The following is an 18,716-nucleotide window of genomic DNA, read 5'->3' as shown; positions in this document are numbered from 1 at the left end:
ATCTTTTATTTTGTTAAATCATCTCACCCAGTATCAACGGACTGAACTGAATGATATTTCTTTCCTTTTTTAATGGGAAAAACTAACCTGTCAAATATTGTTCAATTATGACTTATTTGGAATTTCAAAAACAACTTTGATGGCATAGAACCAAAGATAAATGCTTTGTAAACAGTTCTTAAGGTTTTTTTTTTCCTATAAAGATTTTTATTTATTTGGTAGACAGAGATCACAAGTAGGCAGAGAGGCAGGCAGAGAGAGGAGGAAGCAGGCTCCCCGCGGAGCAGAGAGGCCGATGTGCAGTTCAATCTGAGAACTCTGGGATCATGACCTGAGCCGAAGGCAGAGGCTTTAACCCACTGAGCCACCCAGGCGTCCCTTAAGGTCTTTTTAAAAATTTTAAAATCTTGGGGCGCCTGGGTGGCTCAGTGGGTTAAAACCTCTGCCTTCGGCTCAGGTCATGATCCCAGGGTCCTGGGATCGAGTACCACATCGGGCTTTCTGTTCAGCAGGGAGCCTGCTTCCTCCTCTCTCTCTGCCTGCCTCTCTGCCTACTTGTGATCTGTCAAATAAATAAATAAAATCTTTTAAAAAAAAATTAAAATCTTAGGGGTGCCTGGGTGGCTCAGTGGTTTAGGCCTCTGCCTTCAGCTTTGGTCATGATCTCAGGGTCCTGGGATCAAGCCCCGCATCGGGTCCTCTGCTCAGCAGGGAGCCTGCTTTCCCCTACCTCTCTGCCTGTCTCTCTGCCTGCTTGTGATCTATCTCTTTCTGTCAAATGACTAAATAAAATCTTTAAAAAAAATAAAAATTAAAATCTTAAATATAATTTTTCTCCACAATTTAATTTTTCTTGGGTTGGACTGACACAGACACAGACACAGACACACACACACACACACACACACACACTTTCTGATTACATCTCCCAATCATGTCACTGAAAATCTTGATTGCTGAACACATGACCATAAAGATTATCTCAGTTAGCCTGGGGTAAAAGTTCAATTAGCACCAAGATATGTAAGCCCTTTAGAACTGAGAAATGAGAGACATTTACTTCTGAAGTGACTTAAATGGACGTAGTTGCTTAACTTTACAGGAAATTTAATGGGCTGGCAATGAACACTGCCCCTTTATTCTTTACTGAGCTAATAGTATTGTTCACGGTTTTCCCACTTTAGTGCATTCATTTTGACAAGCAAGCAAGCATTTTGACAAGACAAGGTAACTTCAAGAACTCTGGTTTGAACTGGTTTAATGAGTGAGGATCTGGACCTAATTAATATAATTGAAGTGTTCTATGAGGAGACTTTTTCTTCTGAACTAGCAGGTACAAGCAGATGCAATAACTTCTCATTAAAAATACAGCATGTCGACCTCCACCGACTTCAAGAAGACTCCTGTTTCAGCCTACTTTGAATTGTTAGCTCTCCTAACATCAACGACCGGCGCGCTGCCGGAGGGCGCCACCAGGAGGCGCAAGTCTACAGAGGCTTCGTCAACAACGGGCCCCTGGAGCACTCCCTCCCCTCCTCTCACTCACTTCGGCTTCCGCCGGAAGCGGTTATTGTCAGTCGTTGTCGGGTACTTGGACTTGTTTGTGGTGGCTTCGCTGCGCCTTGCCGGCTGAGGCTTGGTCGGAGGAGCCCGTCGGGCGTAAACCCGGGCAACGAGATGGACGTTCTGAAATCGGAGATCCTCCGGAAGCGGCAGCTGGTGGAGGACAGGAACCTGTTGGTGGTGAGGTTCCTTGGCTGTCTTGGGGCTTTGGCGTTCGAAGACGTGTGGGTGGGGGGCGCAGGGAGTGAGGGTGGGGTGAAGGGGTCTGGGCGGAGATGAGGCTTGGTGGGAGCTCCGCGGCTACTCGGAGCAGCCCCTTTAGACCCACCTTTTGACATCTACCTCGGGAGTCTGAGGGAGGCGGGGAATTGCAGCAAACGCCCAAATTTTGGCAGATTTCCCCCAGCTGCCCTCTTTCCCTCGAAGTTTCCCTGTTTACCCTTTACACCCACTCCCATATGTCCGTATTCTGCGAACGTGCCCCGGTTCTGGTGGTTCACGTCTGTGGTTTTACTGAGGGTTTGTGCCCGGCTGAAACGAGAGAATAAAAGGGCAGGGCCAGAATTATTTTAAAATCTAGGACTCCGTCCTACTTTTGAAACCCGAGTTTTTATTACATCCCTCCAGTACATAACAAAAGTCTTTTGGCCAGCCCTTCGCTTGATAGGACGGCTAAAACTATTGTGGACAAACAGTGGAGTAAAAGGAGAAAGGAGAGAATTGCGTGGTTTAGAAACTTCCTTAACTAGATGTTCATGACTTTGTTGCATAACAATAACTGAGACCAGCGGTTTTCAAAGCCTTAGGCCTCCGGAGCCCTTTACACTATTACAAATTAGGATCACAAAGGGCTTTGGTTGGGGTATTTGTAGATATTTGCCGCATTAGAAGTTAAAGCTGAGAAGTTTTTCTTATTGAAATTTAGATGAGGTACAAAACTGTATTAGTTGCAGGTGCTTAACATAGTGGTTGACAATTAGAGACATTAGGAAATGCTGACCACATTGCAATTTAATATCTGTCACCAACAAAGGTATTAAAATGTTACTGAGTGTATTCCCAGTGCTGTACTTTTCATCAGCGTGACTTAATTTTATAATGGGAAGTTTGTATCTTTTAGTCCTCCTCACCTGTTTTGCTAGAGCCCCACCCGATCACCTTTTCTCTGTATTTTTTAGTTTTTTTTCCCTTTAGATTTTATATATAAGTGATATTATATGGTATTTCTTTCTCTGATTTACTTCACTTAGGGAAATGACCTCCAGCTCCATCTGTATTGTCCCAAATGGCAAGATTTCATTTTTTTATATGCAACTGTATAATTTTATATAGAATTGACGATTTATAATCCTTTCTGCGTTGAAGTGTCCATCAGTAGTTTTCAAATTTTTCACTGGACACAGTCACTTTAAGAAATTTTTATATTTTGCTCTGATATATATGTGGAAAAAATTTCATGAAATAGTTAACTACATGTAATTCAGTCATATGTTTTAATCTCTTCTGTTTGATTTAAAAATGCTGGTTGGGGGGGCGCCTGGGTGGCTCAGTGGGTTAAGCCGCTGCCTTCGGCTCAGGTCATGATCTCAGAGTCCTGGGATCGAGCCCCGCATCGGGCTCTCTGCTGTCTAGGGGAGCCTGCTTCCTCCTCTCTCTCTGCCTGCCTCTCTGCCTGCTTGTGATCTCTCTGTCAAATAAATAAAAAAAAAAAAAAAAAAAAATGCTGGTTGGGGATCGCTGAATTGTTTTCATTGCCTTATCTGTAGCTGGAAAACACCTGTGTTACCTTGTTCTTCTGGAAGAGCTGCCTCAACTTGGTCATTTCAAGTGATGTCGCAGCTTTTTATTGTTAGTCCGAGAGTTGAAATAGTAAGTACTTATTGCGAGTGCCTCATTGTTAAATTGGAGAAGCTCCTACAATAGCCTCCCGTCATCTGTCCTAAATTATCTGCCTGGTGTAACTACTCAGGTAAGTGTAGTCTCTGCGTTGCTCTCATACCAGTGCTTTGGGGCTAACACAGAGCATCATTATGTGGAAAATGCAGGGTGCTTAAGGAACAATAGAGCATAAGTAGCAGGTTTTTTTTTTTTTTTTTTTTTTTTTTTAAGATTTTCACAAGTAGGCAGAGAGGCAGGCAGAGAATGAGAGGAGGAAGCAGGCTCCCTGCTGAGCAGAGAGCCCGATGTGGGGCTCGATCCCAGGACCCTGGGATCACGACCTGAGCCGAAGGCAGAGGCTTTAACCTGCTGAGCCACCCAGGCGCCCCATAAGTAGCAGTTTTTGTTGTAGTGATGAGGATGGGCTTTGGGTAGAATTTTTAGTTTTGTTTTTTCCCCCAGTATTTATTGAATGTTTTGTATATTTCTATATATGCTACACTGTGCCACAGAAGATTAAAAAAAAATCATGCTCGATCCTTTAAGGAGTATGCATTCAGTTTCACAGAAAATAGGGAAGCCAACAGGCATGATACTCCTCACCTTTTTTTCCTGTTGAAACAGGATGAAGTTATCAGTTAAAGCTTGGGTCAAACTTTCCACCTGCGCACTGGATCCGAGCTCATCCTAGCACCACCAGAAACCTGAAATGTCACGTATGTCATTTCTTCCTTTGCCTTCCATCTATTGGCTTACCCCCACCAGCCCTGGAACATACTAGATGCCTCTTTCGTCTTTAACAAGGGTTTTTTTTTTTTGTTTTTTTTTAAAGATTTTATTTATTTATTTGACACACAGATCACAAGTAGGCAGAGAGGCAGGCAGAGAGAGAGGGGGAGTGGGGCTCCCTGCTGAGCAGAGAGCCTGATGCAGGGCTCGATCCCAGGACCCTGAGATCATGACCTGAGTGGAAGGCAGAGGCTTAACCCACCGAGCCACCCAGGCGCCCAACAATCAGTCTTCTTAAAATAAGTCCTAATTTCTGCACACTCCTTAACATGATGCACAAAGGTTGCTGCCCCCACAACGGTTCTGAATCCGTTCTAATCAGGGACAGCAGTGACCTCCATGTTTTCCAGCTGACCTCGACAACACTTGACACTCTTGACCAGTCTTCTTGCTACAGGTGCTCCTCCACCTCTCCTCCTTTATGATAGTACTAAAAGGATCTTGGACTTAAAAATGTCAGGAGTTAGTAATTTCTATGCCGGTGAAAATCTGTGCCCATTATACCCTAGCACCACAGTTGTTCTGGCTATTTTGGACCTTTTCTCATTTTTTCAGTTCTTTGAACTTGCCCTTCTTACTCTTACTCATCCTTTTTTTTTTTTTTTTTAAATAGTCTTCTGTAATTTTCTTCAGCTCCATCATGATCAGTGAATAGCCTTCGAAAGTGTTTTTTTCTTCCTAGTATAGCCAAAAAAAAAACAGTGTGATAGGGGCTTTGTTGATAGCATATTTTGACATCTGCGGAGTAGATTTTTTTCCTTCATTTTACTGTAAAAATTTTTAGTTGTGCAGAAAACTCAAAATTGTACAGTTACAGGGGTGCCTGGGTGGCCCAGTCAGTTAAGCGTCTGTCTTGAGCTCAGGCCATGACCTCGGGGTTCTGGGATCTAGCTGTGGGTCGGGCTCCCTGCTCAACAGGGTATCAGAGTATCTGCTTCTCCCTCTCCTTTGCCCCTTGCCACTGCTTGTGACTTCTCTCTCTCCCTCTCTCTCTCAAATAAATAAAATCTTAAAAAAAAAAATTTAAAAAATTGCACAGTTGGAAACTCACATGCGTACTATCTAGATTCTTTAGTTAAACCTGCATTAATATTTTGCTCTATTTGCGTTATCATGTACCTGTCCAAGAGGAAAGCTCCATAGCTCAGGGGTAAGAGCACTGGTCTTGTATCATGTACCTGTCCATCTGTCTATCACTTCATGTAACAATGTAGAAACTACTTCAGAGCGGTTACAGCGGTCAGAACTTTTTAGGACGGTGATAGGCTATTGTAGCTTCTCCACAGTTTGATGAAGGGGCACTCACAAGGTAAGTATTGTAACTCACAGATTAACAATAAAAAGCTGGGACACCACTTGAAATGACCAAAGATAAGGGAGCTCTTCGGGAGCTCTACGGACCGGTGTTACTCAGCTGCAGATGGGGTAATGAAAACAATTTAACGATCTTAATAATTTCAAGTTAGGTTATAGACATTGGCACACTTTACCCCTAAACAATTTGGTGTGCATATCATGAACAAGAGTTCAGTGTTTTAAATAAACACTTCTTTTTATGTGTATGCACAATTTTACATATTAAATAAATTTTAAATTTTGAAATTTAAAATATTTTATATATTAAGAAATACACAGATCAGTGAATTTTGACAAATGCATATGCCTGTGTAATCCCATCTGTGTCAAACTAGAGAGTATTACCTCACTCCATCTTCCAGTCATTCCCTTTGCCTACTACCCCCAGAAGTCACCACTGTTCGTATTTCTTTGCACCAGTGGTTAGTTTTGCCTGCTCTAGAGCCTCACAGGACTGGAATCGTACTGTGCACTCTTCTGTGTTCCACTGTGTTTCATCATAATGATTTGAGTTTTCTCCATGTTGGACAGATCAGTTCCTTTTTTTGCTGAGTAGTATTTCATTGCATGAATAGATCTGGTTTGGGAATCCGTTCTTCTGATGTTGGGCACATGGGCTGTTTCCAGGGTTTGGCTCTGAAGATGAAAGCTGCTGTGGAACTTGCTGTGTAAGTCTGCTGTTTTCATTTCTCTGAGGAAAATGCCAGGGAGTGGAATTGCTAGGTCACAGAGTACATATATGTTTTTATAAAAAGCCACCACATGTTTTTCTAATGTGTTTGGACATAATGTTACATATCTACCAGCGAGGAGGGTTCAGAGGTCCTCCATTCCCACGAACAGTTTGTGTTGTCAGTCTTTTTAACTTCAGCCATTTAGAGGATGTGTAGTGATACTGCATTTTGGTTTTAATTTGCATCTGCCTGATAATGATGATAAGTGCTCTGTGTGTGTGTGTGTGTGTGTTTAGCTCTTTTGTAAAGTGTTAAAATTGCTTGCATATTTTTTAATTGGGTTGGGTTTTTTCCCCTTCTTGTGTTGAAGGAATTCTTCATTAATTATTGATGCCAGGCTTTAGATACCTCAGAGATGTTTTGTGAACATTTATTCCAGACTGTGGGTCTTCTATTTCATTCCTTTCCTTTCCTTTCTCTTCTCTTCCTCTCCCCCCTTAACCCTCCCCCCTCTGCTTTTCCCTTTCCTTTTCCCCTCCCCTCCCTTTCCTTTCCTTTTCTTTAAGGATTTATTTATTTGAGAAGGAAGGGAGAGGCAGGGAAAGGCAGAGGGAGAGGGAGAGAAGCAGACTCCACTAAGTGGGGAGCCCGACACAGGGCTTGATCTCACCACCCTGAGATCGTGACCTGAGCCAAAATCAAGAGTCTGACGCTTAACTGACTGAGCCACCAGGCACCCCTCTATTCATTTTCTCAATTATGTTTTTTGAAGAGCAAAAGCTTTGAAATTTGATAAGGCCATTTTACCAATTTGTAATGGTTATTGTTCTGTGTGTCCTGTCTGGGAGTATGAGAGCACAGCTAGCTGGAAAAAAGTTTGGCCGTTCTTAAAAGCTAAACATACTCCTACTGTATACGATCCAGTCCCTCTATTCCTAGGTGTTAATTCAGGAGACTAAGGTATTCTCTCACATTCTAAAAGCTTTTTGTTTTTATTTAATAAACAGAATTCTAAACAATTTTGAATCAGTTTTTTGGTATGATGTGAGGTAGTGGTATGGTTTATTGCATTCCATGTGGGTATCTAGTGCTTCCAGCACCATTTACTGAAAATAATTTTCCCTTTGGATGGTTTTGGTGTCTTGAAAAATCAAATAATTGTTTAAGTGTGGCTCCATTCTGGGTGCTCACTTCTATTCTCGTAAGCTCTTTGTTGATCTTTATTACAATGCCACACTGTCTTTTGATTCCTTTCGCATTATGGTGAGTCTCAAAGTCAGGCGAGGTCCATACCACCACCACCACCACTACTAATTCTCCTTCCTTCCTTCTCTTCCCCTTTCTCTTCCTTTTTATTCTCTTGCTGTGATATTTTATTTTTAAGCAACTTTATTGAGGTGTGATTGACATACAGTATACTACACATATTTAAAATGTACAGTCAGGTGCATTCGACCTAAGTGTTTACCTGTGAAACTTTCACCACAGTGAAGAGCATGAACATGTCCATCGCACCCCAGAGTTTCCTTTTGCCCTTTTGTAATCCCACTTTCCTGCCCCTCCCTGCCCCCAACACTTGCTCGTCCACAGGCAACCACTGATCTGCTTTTACTTTCAATTAGTTAGCATTTTCTAGAGTTACCTGAGAAAGAAATTGTTGAGTATGGTTTTTTTTTTTTTAAAGATTTTATTTATTTGACAGAAATCACAAGTAGGCAGAGAGGCAGAGATAGAGAGAGGAAGAAGCAGGCTCCCTGCCAAGCAGAGAGCCCGATGCGGGACTTGATCCCAGGACCCTGAGATCATGACCTGAGCCAAAGGCAGAGGCTTAACCCACTGAGCCACCCAGGCGCCCCTGTTGAGTATGTTTTCTATCTTGTCGGCCTCCTTTCATTCAGCCTAATAATCATGAGGTTGATTCATATGCTTGTATATATCAGTATTTTATTATTTTTGTTACTGAACAATATTCCACCCTTATATGGGGAAACCCCAATTTGTTAATTAAACTATTGAAAGGCATTTAGGTTGTTTACAGTTTTTGGCTGTTACGATAGAGCTGCTTTGAACATTCGTGGACAGGTTTTTATATGGACATACGCTTTCATTTCCCTTGACTAAATGCCGAGGAGTGAGATGGTTGGGTCATATAGTAGTTATGTTTAATTTTATTTTCTTTAAGAGTTTGTGTAAGATTCTTGCATACAGTTTTATATAATTGTATATGTTTTATAGCATATGTAATTACAAAATAGATTTGTGCAAAGTAAATCTTCATGTAATTTTCTCCTTTGGATGATATCAGAGATAAAATACAGCCAACAGGATTCATTGGCACTTAATAGCTCTTTCATTTTGAAAAGCATTTGTCTTTTTTTTCTTTGGTGAGGACTTAAGGTTTACTCTCTTCAATTTCATTTTTCAGTTTTCAAATGTGTAACAGTAGTCACCGTGCTATACACTATATCTCTGTTAGTAATTATTTTATACCTGCAAGTTTGTACCTTTTGATCATCACCCATTCCCCCAATCCAACTCCTGCCTCTGGCAACCACTAACCTGTGTATTTCGGAGCTTGGTTTGTTGTTGTTAAAATTCCTTGTGTAAGTGAGATCATACATTGTCTTTCTCACTTCAGACTTCACTTAGAGTAATGCCCTCAGGGTCTGTCCATGTTGTTGTAAATGGCAAGATTTCATTTTTTATGGCTGAGTAATACTCCATTTGTGTGTGTGTGTGAGAGAGAGAGAGAGAGAGAGAAGGAAAGAGAGATTTTTAAATTTTTTAATCCATTCGTTCAGTGATGGACAAGTTGTTTCCGTGTCTTGGCTATTAAAAATAATGCTGCGATGAACACGAGGGTGCAGACATCTTTTCAAATTAGCGTTTTCGGTTTCTTTGGATAAATACCCTGAAGTGCAGTTGCTGAACAATATGGTGCTTCTGTTTTTAAGTTTTTGAGGAACCTCCACATCATTTTCTGTAGTGGCTCCACCAGTTTATATTTCCACCAAGAGTGCACAAGGGTTCTCTTTTCTCCGCATCTTTGCCAATGCTTGTTATTTCCTGATGGGTGTGAGGTGATAATCTCCTGGTTTTGGTTTGCATTTCCCTGATTAGTGATGTTGATTGGCATCTTTTCATGTGTCTGTTGGCCATCTTTGGGAAAATGTCTATTCAGGCCTTCTGCTTATTTTTAAATTAGATTATTTTTGTGCTATTTAGTTGAATGAGTTCTATATATATTTTGGATATTAACCCTCTATCAGGTATGTGATTTATAAATATCTTTTATTCAGTAGATTGCCTTTTCATTTTGTTGATGGTTTTGTTTGCTTAGCAGAAACTTTCTAGTTTCATGTAGTTTCACTTATTTTCTTTTCTTGTTGGCTTTGGTTTTGGAGTCAGACCTAAAAACTCCTTATTAAGACAGATGTCAAAGAGCTAACTGCCTCTGGTTTAATGGCTTTGGGTCTTACATTCAAATCTTTAATCAATTTTGAGTTAATTTTTATGTATGGTTTATGATAGTAGTGTAGTTCAGTTCTTTTGCATGTGGCAATCCAGCCCCATTTTTTGAAGAGACTACGTTTTCCTTGTATATTTTTGGCTCCCTTGTTGTAAATTAATGGATTATGTGGGCATGGGTTTATTTCGGAACTATTTTTTTTTTTAAAGACTGATTTATTTGAGAGAGAGAGAGCGAGCAGGCGGGGGAGAGGGAGAGAGACTCAAGCAGATCCACTGTTGAGTGCGGAGCCTGACCTGGGGCTTGCTCTCAGGACCCTGAGATCATGACCTGAGCCGAAATCAAGAGTTGGATGTTTAACTGACTGAGCCACCCAGGCACCCCTCTGGGCTCTCTCTTTTGTTGCATTCATCTGTTTTTATGCAGCTGCCTGTTTGAATTACTCTAACTTCGTATTATAGTCAGAGATGAGGGAGTGTGATACCTCCAGCTTTGTTCTTTCTCAAAATTACTTTGGCTATTGAGGTCTTTCATGGTTCCATATAAAACTTTGGATTGTTCTTTCTATTTTTGTAATAAATGCTATTGTAATTTTGACAGGGATTGGTTTGAATTTGTAGAGTGCTTTGAGTAGTGTGGATATTTTCACAGTACAGGCATACCTTGGAGATACTGCAGTTTTGGTTCCAGTCCACTGCAGTAAAGCAAATATTGCAATAAAGTGAGTCAGAGTTTTTTGGTTTCCCAATGCACATCAGAGTTAAGTTTACACTATATTAAGTGTGCAGTAGCCTCGTGTCTATAAAAATACAACATAATTTACAAATATGGCTAAAATATGCTAACCATCATCTGTGCTTCTAGTGAGTTGTAATCATTGATCAGATACCATAGCAAAAATAATAAAATAATAAAAGTGAAAAAGTTTGAAGTATTGCTGGAATTAACAAAGTAGGGCACAAAGTACACAAATGCTGTGGAAAAATGACACTGATAGACTTGCTCAAGTCAGGGTTGCTACACATCTTCAGTTTGTAAAAGGCTTAATATCTGTGGAGCACAATAAAACAACATAAGCCTGCACAGAATATCTTTCCAATTATTTGTGTCTTTAGTTTCTTTCATCACTGTCTTAGGGTTTTCAGCATATAGCTATTTTATCTCCTTGGTTAAATTTATTTTTTGGTAGTTTATTCATTTTGATGCAACTGTAAATGGAATTGTTTTCTTAATTTCTGTATCTGATACTTTATTAGTGCATAGAAACAACAGATTTGTATATTGATTTTTGTATCCTGCAGTTTTGCTGAATTTATGTATTCTTACAGTTTTTTTGATGGAGTCTTTAGGGCTTTCTGTATATAATATGTCTTCTGCAAATAGTGACAGTTTTACCTTTTCATTTTGGATTTTTCTTGAGTATTTGCTATGGTGAGGACTTCAAATACTGTGTTGAATAAAAGTGATGAGAATCGATCCTGTTGTCTTGTTCTGATCTTAGAGGAAAAGCTTTCAACTTTTCATTATTGAGTATGATGTTTTCTGTGGGCTTGTCCTATTAGGCCTTTATTATGTTAGTATGTTCCCTCTCTAACACTATTTTGAGAGTTGTTTTTTTTAATCATAAGTGGATGTTGAATTTTGTCAAATGCTTTTTCTGCATCTATTGAGATGATAAGATTTTTTTCCCTTCCATTTTGTTAATGTGGTGTATCCCATCGATTTGCAGGCCTTGAATCATCCTTGCATCCTTAGAATAAATCCCACTTGGTTAGGTGTATGGTTCTCCAAATTCATCGTTGAATTTGACTTGTTAATATTTTGTTGAGGATTTTTGCGTCTATATTCTTCAGGAATATTGGCCAGTAATTTTTCTTTCCTTGTAGGATCCTTGTATGGTTTTAGAATTGGGGTGATGCTGGCCTAATAAGATGAGTTTGGAAGTGTTCCCTTCTCTATTTTTTGGAAGCATTTGTGAAGGATTAGTGTCAATTCTTTGAATGTTTAGTAGACTTAACCAGTAAATCCATCTGGTCCTGAACTTTTGTTTTTTGAGAGGTCTTTGATTTCTGATTCAGTCTCCTTGCTAGTAATCAGTTTGTTCAGATTTTGTATTTCTTGATGATTCAGTCTTGAAGGTTGTAGTTTTCTAGGAATTTATCCAAGGTTGTCCAGTTTGTTGGCATGTGATTGTTCATGATAGTTTCTTTAAGATCTTTTGTATTTCTGTGGTATCAATTGTAACGTCTTTCATTTATGATTTTATTTGAGCACTCTTTTTACTTGATAAGTGTAGCTGAAGATTTGTTGATGTTTATCTTCTCAAAAAAAAACTTAGTTTCATTGATCTCTTAGCGTTTTAGTCTCAATTTCATTTATTTTTGCTCTGATATTTGTTAATTCCTTCCCTCTGTGAACTTCAGGATTCATTTATTCTTTTCCAGTTCCTTGAGGTGTGAAGTTAGGTTGTTGGAGATTTTTCTTGTTTCCTGAGGTAAGCATGTATTGGTATGAGCTTCCCTCTTAGAACTGCTTTTGCTGCATCCCATAAATTTTAGTAAGTTATACTTCCATTTTATTTGTTTGAAGGTGTTTTTTCATTTCTCCTTTGATTTCATTGACACTGCCTTTGTTCAGTAACATGTTGTTTAATCTCCACATATTTGTGAAATTTCCAGTTTGCTTCCTGTAATTGATGTCTGGTTTCATACCGTTGTGGTTGGAAAAGATGGGTTGATGTGATTTGATTCTTCTTTAAGACTTGCGTTGTGGCCTAATGCATGATCTGTTCTGGAGAATGTTCCATGTGCACTCGAAGAATGTCTATTCTGTTTTTGGATGGAATGTTCTGTATGTATGTGTTATGTCCAGCTGGTTTTAAGGCATCATTTCCTTATTTTTTAAATCTGTCTGGATGATCTGTCCAATGGTGTAGCATTGTGTCTCTTCAGATTGTTTGTGTGTCCTCCCATTTGGTATATTACTTTAGGGATTTTAAGACTTATTTTCATATTTCAGCAAGATGTTAACCCTGCTACATGGTTTGCGATCTCATGTATAGTGTCTTTTTTTTTTTTTTAAAGACTGCATCTGAGAGAGCATGTGAGCCGGGGAGGGGCAGATGGAGAGAATCTTAAGCAGGCTCAACAGGAAGCCCCAGGTAGGGCTTGATAACAGGACCCTGAGATCCTGGCCTGAACCTAAATCAAAGAGTCTGATGCTTAACTGACTGAGCCACCCAGGCGCCCATATAGTATCTTGCTTTGCATATTCAGGCTATATATTTGTTGGCTTTCCAATGTGTTTTTGTAGAGTTCCTGGTGATGTTTGTATCTAATTTATGTAAGCACTAAAAACCTTAACATGATTCAGGAAGGCTGATTTTAAATTATTGAAATGTTGACAGTCATGCTTGAAAGTTTTAAATTTTGCTTTTCCTTTATTAGGAAGGCAGACATTTTAGGTAATATGGTAGGTAGGTAGGTTTCTTTACTTTGGACCTATGAATCTCAGTTTTATAATCTAGAAAGTACAACTTGGATAGAGTCCAAGAATAACATTTGTGAAGCAGCATGTAGGAATTAGGTTCTGTCTTAAAAAGTAGAAGCACTTTTATATACATCCTTTGCGCATTGTTTTTTAAAATCTGCCAGGGTGAAAGGGCCAATAGAAATGTTAGGTGCTTTAGGAGAGAATCCAAAGAAATATAAACCATCCATTCATATGCTGTCTTAAACTGTATACCAGGCACTTACAGATTTTCATGTTTGTAGGTCTTTATTATGCATTCTGTAGTTCAACAAACTTTGAGTTTAAATATTTTGAATATAGTTAGAAAGGAAAATAAAGTTGTAAAGTGAATAAACAAGTTGTAAAACCTGACTGTGGCTGCATTCCTGGATAGCTCTATAACTTTGGGCAAGTTATCCAACCTCCTTGAGTTAACTTTAAAGGTACTGAATCACTGATATTTAAGTTTTAATACTGTGTAGTTTTAATTCTCTCATAAGTGTGTCCCCAGCACCTTATATTTCAAAGCGTATTTTCAGTGTACTTTATAAAATAACGTTTTACGGTTAGAGAAGCTTTAGTTGCTCTTGCAAACTGCTCTTTTTTTCTAAATAGAAGGCATATAAAGAGTGGCATTTGAAACATGGTGGGTAACCTTTTGTGCCAGACATCTTTTGTTGTCATAAAATAAATGGTCACATAGTACAAAGCAAAGTATTTTTATTTTTCTCATCCTAATTCCGAAATGAAGAGCTAAGTAATTAAAAATTTTATTGTTAATCATTCATTCAGAGGTGCCTGGGTGGCTCAGTTGGTTAAGCATCTGCCTCCACTCTGGTCGTGATCTCTAGGTCCTAGGATTGAGCCCTGCATCAGGCTCCCTGCTCAGCGGGGAGATCTTGAGCTCTGGAATGCCCCTGGAAGGGATGGGCCTTAGGCAGGAGGAGGGTTTCCTTTTCTGTTCTGAAATGAAGAAAGTATTAGTACAGAGCCCCATAAGGATTAGTATGGGGAGGACTTCTCTTTCAGTGGCTTCCTTTTTCTCTGTAACAGAGTGGCTTAGTCATTTGCTGAGAATGAGGCGGAAAATGAAGGGGTAAGAGGTCCAAGAGAGTGGAGAATGTTACTGGTCATTGTAGAGAATAGGAGAGCAAACTAAATGGATAAATACACCAGTATCAGTGGACAGCATTGAGGCCCAAGTGGTTTCCTAATATGCTTAGCACACTGGGTACCACCATGAGGAGGGCCAATGAAGGGATTCTACTAGGACCTTGGTTCTCACTTCTTGATTTTAGAACCCCTTTACATCTTTAGTTGATGGCTCCAGAGAGCTTTTGTTTATACAGGATGTATTTATTGATAATTATGCAATTAGAAATCAAAACTGGGAAATTTAGGGGCGTCTGGGTGGCTCAGTTAAGTACCTGCCTCTTAATTTTGGCTCAGGCCAGGATCCCAGGGTATTGAGATCGAGCGTCATGTCGGGCTCCGTGATGGACGTGGAGCTGGACGTGCTTGAGATTCTTTCTCTCTTCCCTCACCCACTCCCCTTACTCATGCGTGAGTGCATTCTCTCTCTCAAAAAATAAAATAAATAAAATAAATGAAGAATTAAAAATTAAAACTGGGAAATTTAAAAATACTTACATTCCATGTTGACTTCTATTTTATACTATAGTAAACCCATGTGTGTTAACATAGTGCTCTTATGAAAACTGTATTTTCCAAAACAAAAGAAATTAGCAAGAAGAATGACATTTTTTACAACTTTGCAAATCTTTTTAATCCCTGTCATGTTAGGAGACAGTTGGAGTCTCCTGTTTCTCCATTCAGCCTGTTGCGATATGTTGTTTTTGTTCACGTATATGAGGAAACTTCATTTTCACATAGCTAGGTAGTTGGAAAAGGTAGTATTTTAATAGCCTTTTCAGATAATTGTGGATATTCTTCTTTGATACTATACTAAAACTACACAAATGGTAAATTTTTAAAGATGAGAGTATGGATTCTGGCTGATACCAATGAACTTTTTTTTTAAAAGATTTTATTTTTAAGTAATCTCTGTACCCAACTTGGGTGTCAAACTTGACACACCTTGATCAAGAGTCATATTCTCCACTGGCTGAACCAGCCAGGTGCCCCATCAGTGAACTTTTTATATATTACAGTCTATTGATCTATTATGCTCCAGATCTATTCTAATCTAGCCTGCTCATAAATCTTTTGCCTATGCATAATTTCGGAGTTTGTTTCCTTTGTACTGTCATAGTTTGCTGAGTTACATAGATCTTCTACATGGTGATATGTTTCAGTAGATGATGTAAAAATGACATTCATTAATATCACCACTGATTCATCTGAAAAGTTTTCAAGTATTGGGAAGCCATCAAGTTCATAGAGATGGCTGCAAGGTTGCCACCATTCTGATTTTTGCTTGAAAGATGGAATTTTATCATAGGCAAGAAATAGTATCGTTGTCCTTTTAGTAACAGGCTTGCTTTGTCCAGCTTTGAGAAAGCGTCTGCCAACAGGAGACAGCTATTCTACTTTCTTATGTAGCAGAACTGCTTTATTTGTTTGATTTCATCACACCAAATAGTAAAAGATGAAGAATACAATGAACTCTGAGGCATAAATAAAGATCAGTACTTTATTTGTGCTGAAGTTCCAGTGGGCTTCAGCACCCCTGCTTTTGAACCATCAGTGCAAATATGATCGCAAGGAGGGGGGGGGGCACATAACCTCTTAGTATTATTATGATAATATGTCTGGCCTTGTACAACCTCTGAAAGGGTCTTAGGGACCCCCCAGAGGTCCATGAACAACATTTTGAGTATCAGTGTTCTGGGCTAAGATTTTCTTAGCCCAGAGATTTTCTTTCCAATTCCATTGGAATTGGGGTGTGGTAGTAAAAGATGCTACTGCAGACTGGACCACAGACTCTGGCCTGGAGAGTCCTTTACTTACTTTCTACATAGCTGTTCCTTCTGAGAGGATACCAATGTGTGTTTGTCAGCTTATTTATTTGAAATGTGACGGGGTGCCTGGGTGGCTCAGTTGGTAAAGCGTCTGCCTTTGGCTCAGGTCATGATCCTGGGGTCTTGCTCTGTGGGAGTCTGCTTCTTCCTCTGCCCCTCCCCCGATTTGTGTATCTCTCCCCCCGCCCCCAACTCCCTCACTCCCTCTCAAATTAAAAAAAAAAAAAAAAAAAAAAAAAAATAAAACCTTAAAAAAAAAAAAAAACAGCTATGTAGTCAAAAGAAATGGCTGATGCTGGGGTAAGATATTGGCAGTGAAGAACTGTAGCTTGCAATACTGGATCAGTTCAAAGGATTTTTTTTTTTTAAAGATTTTATTTATTTGACAGAGAGAAATCACAAGTAGGCAGAGAGGCAGGCAGAGAGAGAGGAGGAAGCAGGCTCCCTGCTGAGCAGAAAAGCCCGATGTGGGGATCCGACCTGGCATCATGACCTGAGCCGAAGGCAGCGGCTTAACCCACTGAGCCACCCAGGCGCCCCCAGTTCAAAGGATTTAAGGACCAGAGTTCTAGTTGTGCGTGTTACTCATGAGACTCAGTAAGTTGTGAGAATGTCCCCTGCCCTTTCTAACTCTCAGGTCTCTCGTGTCTAAACTGGGATTAATATTACTTGCTTCCAACTTTCTCAGGTAGTGTTGATGTTGGGACGATGCCATCAGTTCTTTATTCCAGGGAATACCTTCAACTTGATATCTATAAAGCTGTGTTTAGTGTGTGGTAGATGAATCAGTAAATGTTCATTGAGTTAATGGACTAAAACAAAGCTGTTTATTGTGAGAAATTTAAACATATGCAAAAAGAGAATTATATAATGAACCTCTCTCTATCCTTGTCTTAACACTTTGTAACTCTAGAAAATAAGAACATGTTCCTTTATAAACAAGATGTGATCATACCCAAAAAAATTACAGTTAGGTCCTTAATATCATTAAATACTCCTCTCACTCCAGTGTCTGCAATTGAATGAAAATATGTACATGCATGTTTTTTACAGTTTTTTCAAGTCCGATGCAGTCAGTCCACTCATTGCATTTGTTTACTATGACTCTTGGTTTCTTTTAATCAAGAACAATTTCATTCAAACCCTTCCCCCGTTTTTATGCCATTAACTTGTTGGAGAAACTGGCTAGTTTGATAAGTGTCCCAGTTTTTTTATTGCTTCCCTGTGATGGTGTATAGTTTATTTCCCTATTCCCTACATTTCTAATAAATTAGAGATGAGACCTACCATCAACAGATGAATGGATAAAGGTGTGATATGTGTACACACACACAATGGAATATTACTCAGCCATCAGAAAGAATGAAATCTTGCCATTTGCAGTGACATGGATGGAACTAGTGGGTATTATGCTAAGTGAAATAAGTCTGAGAAAGACAAATACCATACGATTTCACTCACGTGGAATTTAAGAGACAAAACAGATGAACGTAGGGGGCGGGAAGGAAAAATAAAAAAAAATGGAGGCAAACCATAAGAGACTCTTAGCTTATAGAGAACAAACCAAGGGTTGCTGAAGGATAGGTTAGCGGGGGGAAGGAGTGATGGACATTAAGGTGGGCACTTGATGTAATGAGCACTGGGTGTTATATGCAACTCAGAAATCACCGAATTCTACCCCTGAAACTAGTAACACACTGTATGTTAACTAAATTGGATTTAAATAAAACTTTTAAAAAAGACTTAAATGTGTGATTAGATTGACATGGAGCTTTTTGGCAGGAATACTTTGTAGATGTGCTGTATACCTCCTACATGTATAATATAGGAGACACTTAATGTTTTCCTGATGCCAGGCCTTCAGGTGTGGTGCCCTGAGCTGTTGATTGTTCACCATCAACTTCTTTTGTCATGATCTTAGCATCCATGATTATTGTCAGAGTGAATGAGCTTAGACACTGAGGTGCTAAATACATGTGTGGAGATATTACTGAGGTACTGTTACAGATACTACTAATAAAGTAGGGCAGTAGCATTATTTGAGCTAAATCATTAGTGGAATAGTATCCAAGATGGATAGTTGTAGACGATGGTAACAACATCCAAATTAGGGACCGTAGGTTTAACAAGAGACTAATGTATGTAGTATAGAACTAATATTTTTTTCTCCTACAGATTTAGAGCTTGTCTCATAACACTGAATCCTATAAAACAAATAGCTTTAAATGATTTTGTTAATACTTTCAAACCATTTTATGTCTGCATTAAGAATTAATACAATTTTATGGCTTGATTAATACAAATATAAGTAATTGATACAAAAAGATTGCAAGTGACAAGAAGAACTTGGACACACCCTTGGAGCTGTCTGGGTAATGGGAGTTAAGATGTCAAATATAGTTAACCCTAAATTTTGTTCAGTTGTTTCTGTTGGGAGAAAATAAAGCATCTGGTTTTATGTGGTTCATAATGAATTCATTTGTAGAAATTATCTTT

The 18,716-nt window shown here is 39.2% G+C and overlaps 1 protein-coding gene across 1 annotated transcript in view; it reads left to right on the top strand.

The window, feature by feature from the left end:
• The first annotated feature begins 1,589 nt into the window (after positions 1-1,589).
• LOC111155580 (pre-mRNA processing factor 18) overlaps positions 1,590-18,716 on the top strand; it is a 47,631-nt gene continuing 30,504 nt past the window's right edge. Inside the window, exon 1 of the mRNA XM_022515827.1 lies at positions 1,590-1,743. Coding sequence (XP_022371535.1) covers positions 1,678-1,743 — 66 coding nt within the window. The 5' untranslated portion in view covers positions 1,590-1,677. The remainder of the gene's footprint in view (positions 1,744-18,716) is intronic.

This window comes from Enhydra lutris, unplaced genomic scaffold (genome assembly GCF_002288905.1).
Source record: "Enhydra lutris kenyoni isolate GAN:26980312 unplaced genomic scaffold, ASM228890v2 scaffoldscaffold42, whole genome shotgun sequence".
Lineage (NCBI taxonomy): Eukaryota > Metazoa > Chordata > Mammalia > Carnivora > Mustelidae > Enhydra > Enhydra lutris.
Note: the sequence above shows the minus strand (reverse complement) of the source record. Positions and strands in the feature narration are given on the sequence as shown.